At 35.7% G+C, this 12666-nt stretch overlaps 1 protein-coding gene across 1 annotated transcript in view; it reads right to left on the reverse strand.

Annotated features, from left to right (window-relative positions):
- Window positions 1–12666, reverse strand: part of PTPRD (protein tyrosine phosphatase receptor type D) — a 666726-nt gene that overhangs the window by 113018 nt on the left and 541042 nt on the right. The window contains exon 25 of the mRNA XM_053702567.1: window positions 1563–1738. Within this exon, the coding sequence (XP_053558542.1) occupies window positions 1563–1738 (176 nt within the window). The remainder of the gene's footprint in view (window positions 1–1562; window positions 1739–12666) is intronic.

Genomic DNA, 12666 nt, shown 5'->3' on the forward strand with positions numbered 1-12666 from the left:
TGGGCCCTATTCTTTTAATATTTTTATAAATGACTTGGAGCTAGGATTAAATAGCGACATCTCTATTTTTGCAGATGATACTAAGTTAAAGGGACAGTTTACTCAAAATTTTTGTTCCCAATGACCCACTTTACTTGCTGGAGTGTATTATATTGTTTACAAGTATTTCCATTACCCTTATATTGGCATTTGAAATAGTTTATTAAGTCTGTGGTATCCCCACCTATTCTGAAAGTTTGTGGCCGCAAGTCCCAGCTATAGATAAGCTTTGTAAACACAGCCAGCAGAAGAAATTACACTCCCAGTGGGATATAGCAGAGATAAGGTAATAAAATGTTGATTTTCCATTGTTCTCTCCAAGTACTGGTTATTGTCTTATGGAGAGATACAAGATAAAAAAACATTTATATGTACACAATTTGATACAGTAATAAGATCTGATTATACCTACAAGCTCAACCCATTTTATTAGGTTGTGGCTTCAAAACACAAAATCAGAGCTTTAATATACACAAATAAACCTTAAAAAGCCAATATTCATAATTTTTTACTCTGCAGTTGGTAAAAAAAAGCAATAGTAAACACATTAAGGGATAAACTATTTCATAGTATACTGTCCCTTTAAGTAAGGTCATAAGGTCAGAGCAGAATGAACTTTCGTTACAAAGGGACCTACAAAAATTACAAGTATGGGCAGGTAAATGGAAAATGAGATGTAATACAGGAAAATGCAGGTTTCTACATTTTGGAAGTAAAAATAAGCAGGCAACGTATTATTTAAATGGGACAAGACTTAGCCAAACACAGGAGGAAAGGGATTTGGGAGTAGTAATAGATAACAAGCTAAAGATGGGTGCACAATGCAGGGCAGCAGCTTCAAAGGCTAATAAGATACTAGCATGTATTAAAAGAGGCATTGACTCAAGGGAGGAAAGCATAATTCTGTCACTATATAAAGCCCTGGTAAGACCTCACCTTGAGTATAGAGTGCAGTTCTGGGGACCGATCGCAAAAAAAGATATTGCAGAACTAGAAAAAGTTCAGAGAAGGGCCACAAAGCTAATAAGGGGATTGGAGAATTTAACCTATGAGGAGAGGCTAGCCAAACTGGGTCTATTTTCTTTAGAAAAAAGGCGCTTAAGAGGTGACATGATTACTTTATATAAATATATTCAAGGCCCATATACAGAGATGGCAGAAGCGCTGTTTATTCCAAGAAAATTAATTGTGACTAGAGGTCACAATTTAAGGTTGGAGGAAAGGAGATTTAATCTCCTGCAACGGAAAAGTTTTTTCACTGTAAGAGCAATAAAATTTTGGAACTCATTACCAAAGGAGGTATTTGGATACATTTCTGTCTATAAACAAAATTCATGGATATGATTGCTAGTATTAAATGGGTCACCTTTTAGTGGGATTATTTAAGCTTAACTGGAGCTTTTTGTATATATTTTACATTTGTATAGGTTGAACTCGATGGACTTTGTTCTTTTTTTCAACCTCATCTACTATGTTACTATGTATATAACCTTCAAAAAGAAACAAAAAGCAGATATACTTACCCTAGACCTTTCTTCCAGTTTTGTCATCATTACAACAGTTGCACTGCGTTGTTCCCACATCATTCTCCAAAAATCTCCAAATGTTTCTGGAAGAGGTCCTTGTGTTGCTATATATGCATTCTGTTTTCTATAACCATCAATGTAGTTGGAATTGATATAGTCACTTCCTGGTATACCTAAGAGAGAGAAAAATAACCTCTAATTTAAAATGCAATTTCGAAAATATAAGATAAAACGTCACAGAAATTCAAACTGTTTTTCATTTACAATTTTTGTTTTTAAATAGTTTTAAAGCTTGTACAAGTATCATAAACTCAAAAATGGGGTACATTTATCAAGCAGCATCACCGGAAAAAGGATTTAAGAAGCAGCAGGTATTAAGACTGCTGCTCCTTAACTCGTCTGCCACCTCTGATACGATCTGGATGATTGACACCCCCTGCTAGTGGCCGATTGGCTGTGAATGTGGAGGGGGCAGCATTGCACAAGTATTTCTTGTGAAATGCTTGTGCAATGATAAATGCCGACACTGGTGTCGTGCGGACATTATTCGCTGTGTCCGCCAGACATTTGATAAATCGACCCCATTATATTTGTGTTTAATTTCATTAAGAATTTACTGTAGTTTTAAACTAAAATCATAATGATTTCTTTTAAGAAGTGGTACATTTTATTGGGGGGGGGGATTGGTGACAATTTAACCTGATTGGTGACAATTTAACCTAATAACCTTTTGTTTTTCCCTGTAGGGTAAAATAAATGTACAACAATACTTTAAAGCTAAATACTCTGTGAAGCAGAGGAGACAGATTCAGTCCCAAGTCCTGTCAGAATCTAAACTAAAGATAGCAAGTTTTAAGGTTTCTTTTGGAAGCAACCTTGATGATCAACATTAGTTAATAGATATGGTTGATCATTATTATTATTATTATCCGTTTTAGACTGTGAAACTCAGCATTTGTCTTTCAGGATATGGATATATAAACTCTTGATCGCTGCTTATACTATATGCAGTAGATTCAAAGCCAAATTTGGCTATCAGGATACCAGGAGATTTCCTGGTGGGTCGCAGTAGCTGGGGCTGGCCAGCTACAATTTAAGGGGGCGGTGCTGGAGGTGAGGTGGTACAGCTGTAATGTCTCTCTTCTTTTTTCCACTGATCTATACATATTAGGCCACAAAATATTTCCTTGAAAGTTGTTTCCAAAACTTTGGGCCATTTTACTTGCCCTCCATTGAATGGTTTCACATGTCTAGTCAAGTCACACTGTGAAAAAGAGAGACACTTTTTTGAGTGTCTTCTCTAGATTACACTATGGATAATCATTTTTACAGTATAAAATGGAGTTAAGGATGAACTTGGCTTGTATGGTGTCTATATAACAACAATCTGTTTTTTTTTTATTATTTTTTTATTATTACAAAAAAAAAACTGGGAGGAGTCATCCCTTTGAGAAAAATGGGGCATGAGCCTTCTAGGGCTGGTCCGCACAATTTTTCAGGGCTGCTTTTTATTCCCAGTCTGGCCCTGAGTAGATTGCTAGCTGTGTAAAACAATGTGGGCCAATGTAGCGAACTAAATTTTTCAAAGTAATATTTTAACATGGCCGGGATATGACAAGTTAACAGTAAAACTATTTTCAGGACTTGGGATCGGGTTAACTTCTCCCCAAAGACTTCAACGGTGCATGCTATTTAAAAAAAAGAAAACTTATTGCTTGCGTGCTAAACCGACAGTGCGTTAGATCTACCACGCTAAACCCAAAGTTAGTTATGAATATTTTACATTCCAATGTTCTTAACATAGAAGAAAATGTACTTTTTATTTTCAAATATTTATATATATATATATATATATATATATATATACACAGTATATATATATATATATATATATATGATAATTTTTTGTAAAATATATATCTATACCTATATGAATATATACATGGCACCGCAAATGTGTTAAGTAACGCCGCGTATCACAGGGAGTGGTTATAACTTTAAAGCCCTCAGCGGGCCATAAACAGAGCCAGCGGCAGCAACGGTAGCAGCGGTAGGACCTGTCTAGCTTTAGCAGGAGGAATGGCGTTAGATTTCCTGGCAGGTTGCGCTGGAGGTTGGTGAGATCCATATTATTCTAGATGAGCTCAGGATCTGAGGCGGAGACAAGGAAGGGTCAGTATATCGTAACATGGGCGCCTGGTGACAGAGACAGTGTGAGTGACAGACACTCCCACACTACACAGTTTAGCCAGGGTCTAGGACGGAAGAGTGTCAGGCAGCTAAGGAGGCAGAATGAGTGGCAGAGTAGGAGATTTGAGCCCCAAACAGGAGGAGGCCCTGACTAAGGAAAGCACAAAGCACTGTGTACTGCAGATCATTATATTATAATGTGTACTGCATTGCATCACACCTTAATATGTACTGCATTTTATATCGCTATAATATGTGCAGTAAAACCTTGCATTGCAGTACCTCCTACAGAACTTCATGCAGTACATAGCATCTGTACATGTACTGACGAGTTTCTAACAGTTACTATTATTACAGAGTATTGTATTGATATTGGTCGCACCGCTTTACATGCAAAAAAAAATCTGGTAATGTAATGTCAATCAGTAAATTTACACACCAATTCCTGCTAATTTACATCAAAGCATCTCTTCTTGAACACCTCTTCTGATAATATTAGAACATTCTGTTCCTGTAGGTCTTTATTTTTTAAAACACTGTTCAGCTGCTGGACAATATGTGATAGCTTTTTCTTTGCTTGCGTCAGGGCTGTATGTTAGTGGTAACAACTGATATTGATATATATTAGTGATGATGTTTTTTCAGTCGGGATATTAGGGTTGTGGAATGTTAATTGTGTGGTATTTGGGTTGAGTTAGTCATAAGGGGTGATGTAAGTACAGTAGCTATGTGGCCCATTAGTGAAGTATTATTGATGAGGGCTTGCCATTGTCATGTTACTGATGATGATATGTTGGTGGTGAGTGCTGCTGTTGTAGGAAATAGGTGAGATGTTTGCAGTGTGTTAGTCATGAAATCTTAATAAGCAATGCTTGTGCTATGTTAGTGTTATTGATTATGTTTACAACAAAGCAGGAAGTGGTATTACTGAGGATGGAATGGGGTGGCATGTTTGCCCTGGTGGTTTGTATGTTAGTGATGAGGGAAAGTAGTATTAGGTTAGACATGATTACTGGTGGGAATATGTTAGTGGTAACATTGGGGATGGTACGTTAGGGGTGAAGTTGAGGGTGGTACATTAGTGGTGAAGTTGAAGATGGTATGTTGGTGGTGAAGTGGGAAGGTGTATTGGTGGTGAGGTTGGGGTTGTTATGTTGGATAATAAATATATATATATATATATATATATATATATATATATATATATACACGAATATATACGCTGCCCAGTCGCTGCCCAGGTTGTGTAAAAAAAATCTGCTCAGTGTAGTAGCAGCTCCGCACAGCTATAATAAAAATTAGAGGGAAAATTGGTATAGATATATATGCAGATATAATAACCAAAAGCAGTTCCCCAGGTCTTAGGAGCGTATACAGCATGGTGGCAACAATCTAAGCACTGCACAATACGGCAATTAAAAGTAATTTTGAATAGCCACAAATGTTGAAAATCGTCTATTTATTTGGATTATGCGCATCATCTGTTATTTATTTAATATAGGGAGCCAATTTTAGGTAATGTAACACCTGAGTCTTAGAAATACGGCCTATCACTATACTTGTGTCGTATGGATTATTACTACAATTTTGAAACATTGAATTTACCAAAATTAATATCAATATAGATCACAGGCACTATATTATTTACATACTTAGTTTGGGTATATTGATTAGGGTCTATATGTATATACATTATCTCACAAGTGCTCACTGCTACTTTGTTGCATTCTATCCGATTTTGTGATTTTATTATCTGTCTAATATTTTGTATCTTTTAATATGGTAGACTGCGTGACATAGTTTGATGTGAGTGGATAAGAAGTAATATCATCTGATTGGGCATAGCAAACCGAGGGGTGTGAATTTGATACTGCAAATGTCTAGTATGCAAAATGTTTTATGGACAATTTAGGGCCAGATTAACATCTGCGGTAACATTTGCACGTGAGCGATAAGGGATTTATCGTGGGTGTTTGCTCTCGTCGGATTTACCGCTGGTAATACGAGTTGAAAGTAAATGCAACGTTTGAGCGAAATCTCAATTCAAATTAATTGCTGCGTCCTCAGAACTCTAACTGTTTCTCTAAAGAAAAAAGTTGCACAAAACACATCAAAAATACATAACAAAGTACACTTACACTCATAACAACACCATCAAATAAAAATTATTAAAAAAAATATAGCACACAAAACTTATAAAGGCTCAAAGATATGAGATCTCAGAAGTTTAGAGAAAAAAAAGACAGTCTACGGCAGTGTTTTTCAACCAGTGTGCCGTGGCACACTAGTGTGCCGTGAGAGATCCTCAGGTGTGCCACGGCAGACTGACAACAGTGTGACATATTTTTTAAACTTTACTTGTTTTTTACTCCCAGTGCAGGGGTAGTTTGTAGGAGGCATGGCATAACAGCACAATACATACAGTATGTGTGTGTTTGTGTGTATGTGTATATATATATATGCTGTATTAGGCTACAATGTGTGATTTTGTAAAATTTTGGGATGGTGGTGTGCCACAGGATTTTTGAATGTAAAAAAAGTGTGCCACGGCAAAAAAAGGTTAAAAATCACTGGTCTACGGGCTTTAACCTCTTAAGGACTTATGACAGAACAACAATTGAGCAAACTGAAAGCTGCGTCCTTAAAGGGTTAACATTAAGATACATACATATACATGTCTAAAGATGTATATGTACTGTATGTATGTATATATATATATATATATATATATATATATATATTTATGTCTGTATATGTGTGTGTGTGTATATATATATATATATATAGATATATATATATATATATATATATATATACATACATACATATACATACAGTGTCTCACAAAAGTGAGTACACCCCTCACATTTTTGTAATTATTTTATTATATCTTTCCATGTGACAACACTGAAGAAATTACACTTTGCTACAGTGTAAAGTAGTGAGTGTACAACCTGTATAACAGTGTAAATTTGCTTTCTCCTCAAAATAACTCAACACACAGCCATTAATGTCTAAACCGTTGGCAACAAAAGTGACTACACCCCTAAGTGGAAATGTCCAATTTGGGCCCAATTAGCCATTTTCCCTCCCCGGTGTCATGTGACTCATTAGTGTTACAAGGTCTCAGGTGTAAATGGGGAGCAGGTGTGTTAAATTTGGTGTTATCGCTCTCACATTCGTATTACCAGCATATATGGGTAGCCTCCAGTCCCCAGATCTATACCCTATTGAGCATCTGTGGGGCATCCACAAACGGAAGATGACTTCTATGTGTAACGCGCACACAATGTTTTAACTTCAGCTTTTTGGGCTCATTAGGTTAGCGTGCAAGCCAAAACAGTTTACTTTCAACTCATAATATAAGCGCAACCAGACTAGCACAAAAAGCCAAACTGTAAGAACAGTTAGAGCTCAAACAGGAGCATTTATTAGTTTATTAGCTCCACTTGTAATCTGTGGTACATTCGCCACTGAAAAGGTGTAGACGTATCAGTTGAAGCTACGACAGCATGTGGAGTCAAACATTTTGCTCTAAATGTGTATTTATTAAGGGCTAGATTACAAGTGGAGTGCTAATTTAGCACATACCCGCAAAGGGCCCTTATATACATAACCAGCCATTACAAGTAGCTGGTTATTGGTACAGCGAGTTTGTGGTAGTAATTAGCACTCTGAAAATTAACCAGAGGTCAGACCTCTGGTTAATTTTCTAAATGTCCCCAAATTTCAGTGTATTAATCTTTATTAAAAAAAATGAAAAATATTAGCAATTTGACGGGGGGGGGGGGGGGGTTATAAAAAAATGGCACTGAAAAGTGCCTTTACATTGTGGTCTAACCCATTCCCCAGTTTTGCATAACCAACACAGTTATATTAATATACTTTTTACCTCTGTGATTACCTTGTTTCTAAGACTCTGCAAACTGCCCCCTTATTTTAGTTCTTTTGACAGACTTGCATTTTAGCCAATCAGTGCTCACTCCAGGGTAACTTCACATGCATGAGCACAATGTTATCTATATGAAACACATGAAATAATGCCTTCTAGTGGTCAAAATGCTTTCAGATTAGAGGCAGTCTTCAAGGTCTAAGAAATTAGCATATGAACCTCCTAGAATTATCTTTCAACTAAGAATACCAAGAGAACAAAGCAAAACTGGTGATAAAAAAAAAGTAAATTGGAATGTTGCTTAAAATTACATTCCCTATTTAAATAATGGAAGTTTTTTTTGGACTTGACTGTTCCTTTAACACATAAATATATATGTATATAATCATATACATATATATTTAAAATTGCTGCCCATCACTGTGCGACTTACCCCTTTGCTGCACTTAGGTTCTGTGCCGTGTAAGACGGCATCAGAACGAGGCTCCCTTTAGAGCCTATGGAAGCACACTCTCTGTGTAATGCAAACTCAAGGTCGCGTTCACATTGCACCTGACTCGTAATACCAACGCACATTTGCTTGCGCTGGTCTTACAAAGTGGAGCGCAAATATCGCTTTAGCAAAAGCAAATATTTTGTGCTCCATTTATAATCTGGCCCCAAATAGCTAATATCTCCTATGGTTTCTAAAGGTTTCAGGTTACCTTGGCATCCTCTATGTCTATTTAAAAAAAGGATGCTTATTTATAAACAATAAATGGAGCCATCCAAACCAACACCTAGCTGTGTTTAGCTGTAATCTTGTAATCAGGTGTAACAAATATGTTCAGTCTAATAAAGTCTAATAAACATTCTTGCCAAGCTGATGAAAGGGGAGTATTCTCCTGTAATAAAGCAATGACTTTTCTTTAGAAGTAAATTTCTAAATCTATTAAGGAAAATTGTAAATGGCAGAAATATACTCATAGCTGTTATTTATTTAAGCTTTTTTCCTGTCAAGGTCAAGGAAGTACTGAGATAATAGGAACAATTATTAGAAAATGCTTATACATGCATTTTCTGCATTTACAGAATACCAAAAAATTATGAATGGCTATTTGTTTACATAGTTTCTAAATCAATAGCCCATTAGAGATCTCTGTAGTTATATATTGTATAAATAGCTTGTAATAAAAAATAACCCAATGATTTACTATAGATGTAAACAATACAGTTATCCTTTGATCAATATAACTGTTTAAATATCTCAGGAGTTGTAACTCTGCAGCTGTAAACACCAGAATAATTCTCTTGCTGATTATTAGCGAAATATTCCTGGCATAAGAAAGACATTTTACTGGCAATGCTGAAAATATATTGAATTACTAAAGTAATACAAATGAATCTTTTTGGTGCTTTAGAGTGACAGCATGAGCCTGCAATATATCAGTAATTAGGGGTCTGTTTAAAGACTCTGTATTTCTACTCTGTGTTCATATTCCCTGGTTATTAGTCATTTGCTAACCAAGTTTTCCATCAAGGAGCTTTTACAGCATTTTGAGTTATAAACAAATAAAAGCAAGTTTTTAATGTGATGGGGGCAAATTGTATTTTTGCCAGTGCAGCTGTATATACTGTAAGTAGATCTACTTCTTCGGATGCTAGAATACTTATGATGATTAAAAAAAAGAAGGTATTTGCAGTTTTTAGGTTTTAACCGTTCCATCATAAATGAAAAAATTACAGTATTTTCAAAAGCATAGATCTAAAATAAAAATCTCTGATTTAAAACTTGTATAGACATGCTATAGAAGAACTACAAACACCCTCTGAGGGCAATCATCTTGCAGACCATACAAAAGCAGCTCTCACTGAATTATCTAAGAAAAGAAGTTGATTCTGAAAGTCACTGCAAGTTGTGGGCTAGTTTCTATTAGAGCTGCCAGCTGTTTTCAACAAAAATAATTGATAGCTAGCAGACGATTAGAGAAAGAAGTAGGTGGGGTAGATAGGTGGGGACTCCATTGCCTATAGCCCATGCCAGTAATATGCCCATAAAATTGATTGGAAATACAGCCATGATGCCATAATTTGACCGTCCGGATGGTCCAGTTTTATAATAAATATTTTATTCGACAATGACAGTTGAAAAACTGGACTATCCTGTTAAATACTGGACACCTTTTCAACTCTACTTTCTATAGAAAGCAATGAGCTCTCTTGAAAGCAGGCTATAGCAGGAGATTGGAAGTTTAACATGGAAGCACCCAGCACTGATAATAATTCTTCGCTGAAGCAATTTAACTTGTTTTTAAATCTAGTTTTGATGTATTACTTCTCTCAATAAATAAGTGTATTGTAATTATATATTTTCATTTATTATTTACTATATATATTTACATTTTATTTATTGGTTTGATATTTTAACATAATTCCTAAATTGACAAAAAGGCATTAGTAAGACTGATTCTGAAAGTCACTGCAAGTTGTGGGCTAGTTTCTATTAGAGCTGCCAGCTGTTTTCAACAAAAATAATTGATAGCTAGCAGACGATTAGAGAGAGAAGTAGGTGGGGTAGATAGGTGGGGACTCCATTGCCTATAGGCTATAGCCCATGCCAGTTATATGCCCATAAAATTGATTGGAAATACAGCCATGATGCCATAATTTGACCATCCGGATGGTCCAGTTTTAGTATAAATATTTTATTCGACAATGACAGTTGAAAAACTGGACTATCCTGTTAAATACTGGACACCTTTTCAACTCTACTTTCTATAGAAAGCAATGAGCTCTCTTGAAAGCAGGCTATAGCAGGAGATTGGAAGTTTAACAGGGAAGCACCCAGCACTGATAATAATTCTTCGCTGAAGCAATTTAACTTGTTTTTAAATCTAGTTTTGATGTATTACTTCTCTCAATAAATAAGTGTATTGTAATTATATAATTTCATTTATTATTTACTATATATATTTACATTTTATTTATTGGTTTGATAGTTTAACATATTTCCTAAATTGACAAAAAGGCATTAGTAAGACTAAAAATGGTGTTTTATGTTGATATGATAGTTGACATCAATCACAATATTGTCTGAACCATACAGCTGTGCTTAAACATTTAGCACTAGTTAACTATTTAAAAAAAAAAGCCAAATGACATCATACAAGAAGCACCAATAAGTTTGCAGAACCAAAAGTGCACTTTGTCCAATAAATTTGATGGTTATTAACATTGCTCTGCACTTGACTTTGCAGTAAGAAGACATTGCTTCTGGCTGTGGAATCCTCCAAATTATTTGTGATCATATTATATTCCAAGATTGCAGTGCTAGGGCAAGTACTACTAATGTCCCCTCTGTTTCCTCACATAGAAAATGCCCAGTTATCTGTATCACACATACCTGAGGATGATTGACAGAAGTCATCCTTGAACAGTTAAATAATTAATAATGATATAACTTTACATTGTGTTGGAGATCAGTATTTGACTAGGGGTTATTAAACACTAAATATATTTCATGCAAAATTATGGGAGCTAGTGCATACACGTCACCACAGAAATGCAGTGAAAGTTAGATTTCAACACAACGGCATCCATTACAAAAGGGAGTCCGGTAATAACCTTAATACTAAGCTTATAAATGTATTAAGTGTTTAATGTCCCTTTAAAGTGCTGAAAAATAATACTGCAAAATGAAAATACTCTGTGTTAAGTATTTTATTATATCAATATGTGCAAAGACAATTCCAGAGCATTAAAGCATTACCAGGACCTAGCTGAACACATCTTGTGAGTCAAAAGTAAGCAACATATATGGGTAGCCTCCAATCACCAGATAGCTCTCAGCAGTGCATTTCTGCTCCTGAGCCTACCTTAGTATGCTTTTCAACAAAGGATACTAAAGGAACAAAAGTGCATGCTCCATGTGACCTATTAAAGTTTAATTGTGACTTTCATGTAAACTGTGGCGTTAATATAGAACTGTTTTTTTTTTCCAGCAATAAGCATTTAAGTATTTGATTTGGGAACTAAAGTTTGTGTTTTCTGACACCAAAAAAACATGGGGGACGATTTATCAATGTCTGGCGCATATGATCCGCTGTAGCTGATCATGTCCGCCAGAGATCGCTGAATGCCGACAGCATACGCTGTTGGCATTTAACATTGGCATTTAACATTGCACAAGCAGTTCTGGTGAACAGCTTGTGCAATGCCACCCTCTGCAGATTCAATCAATCAACCCAACTGTACACGATCAGGCGGATTGCAGACCGCAGCCTCAGAGGAGATGTATGACTTAAGGAGCAGCGGTCTTAAGACTGCTGCTTCTTAACTCCGGTTTCTGGCGAGCCTGAAGGCTCATGCTGAAACAGATACATTAGGGGCCGTTCGCGGCTTGATAAATCGGCCCCATACTCATACATGAAACCAATTGCATTTAACAATAACAGTGACTGGGGTATTCTGTAGATTTCTAGGACATATTTTATTTTACTTTAAAGCGCTAAACTGTTTAATTGAAAGTTTAATAATTGTTCACACTTGGAAATAAACATGGAAGTTAGGCAATAACTTCACAGGACATTACAATCAAGAAAATCACTATCACGCATAAGAAAGGATATTACTTAAACGCACTAAGAATATTTTTGCATTAAAACATTTTAAGCGGACATGGAACCCAAAAAATGTCTTTCATGACTCAGACCTTGCTTGTGATTTTACAAAACTTTCAAATTTATTTCTATTATCTTTGTATTTTTTGTTGAAGAGCTGCAACATAAGCTCAGGAGTGTGCACGTGTTTAGAGCACTATATGGCAGCAGTTTTACAAGAATGTAAGAGCACTAGATGGCAGCACTATTTCCTCCCATTTAGACCTTGAGACACCTACCTAGGTATCTCTTCAACAAAGAATACCATGGGAACAAAGCAAATTTGATAAACTTTTATTTATTTATTTTTAAATTGCATGCTGTGACTAAATCACAAAAGAAGATGTTGGGGTTTCATATTCCATTAAGTTAAAGCTATTTG

The sequence above is a fragment of the Bombina bombina genome, chromosome 2, assembly GCF_027579735.1.
Source record: "Bombina bombina isolate aBomBom1 chromosome 2, aBomBom1.pri, whole genome shotgun sequence".
Lineage (NCBI taxonomy): Eukaryota > Metazoa > Chordata > Amphibia > Anura > Bombinatoridae > Bombina > Bombina bombina.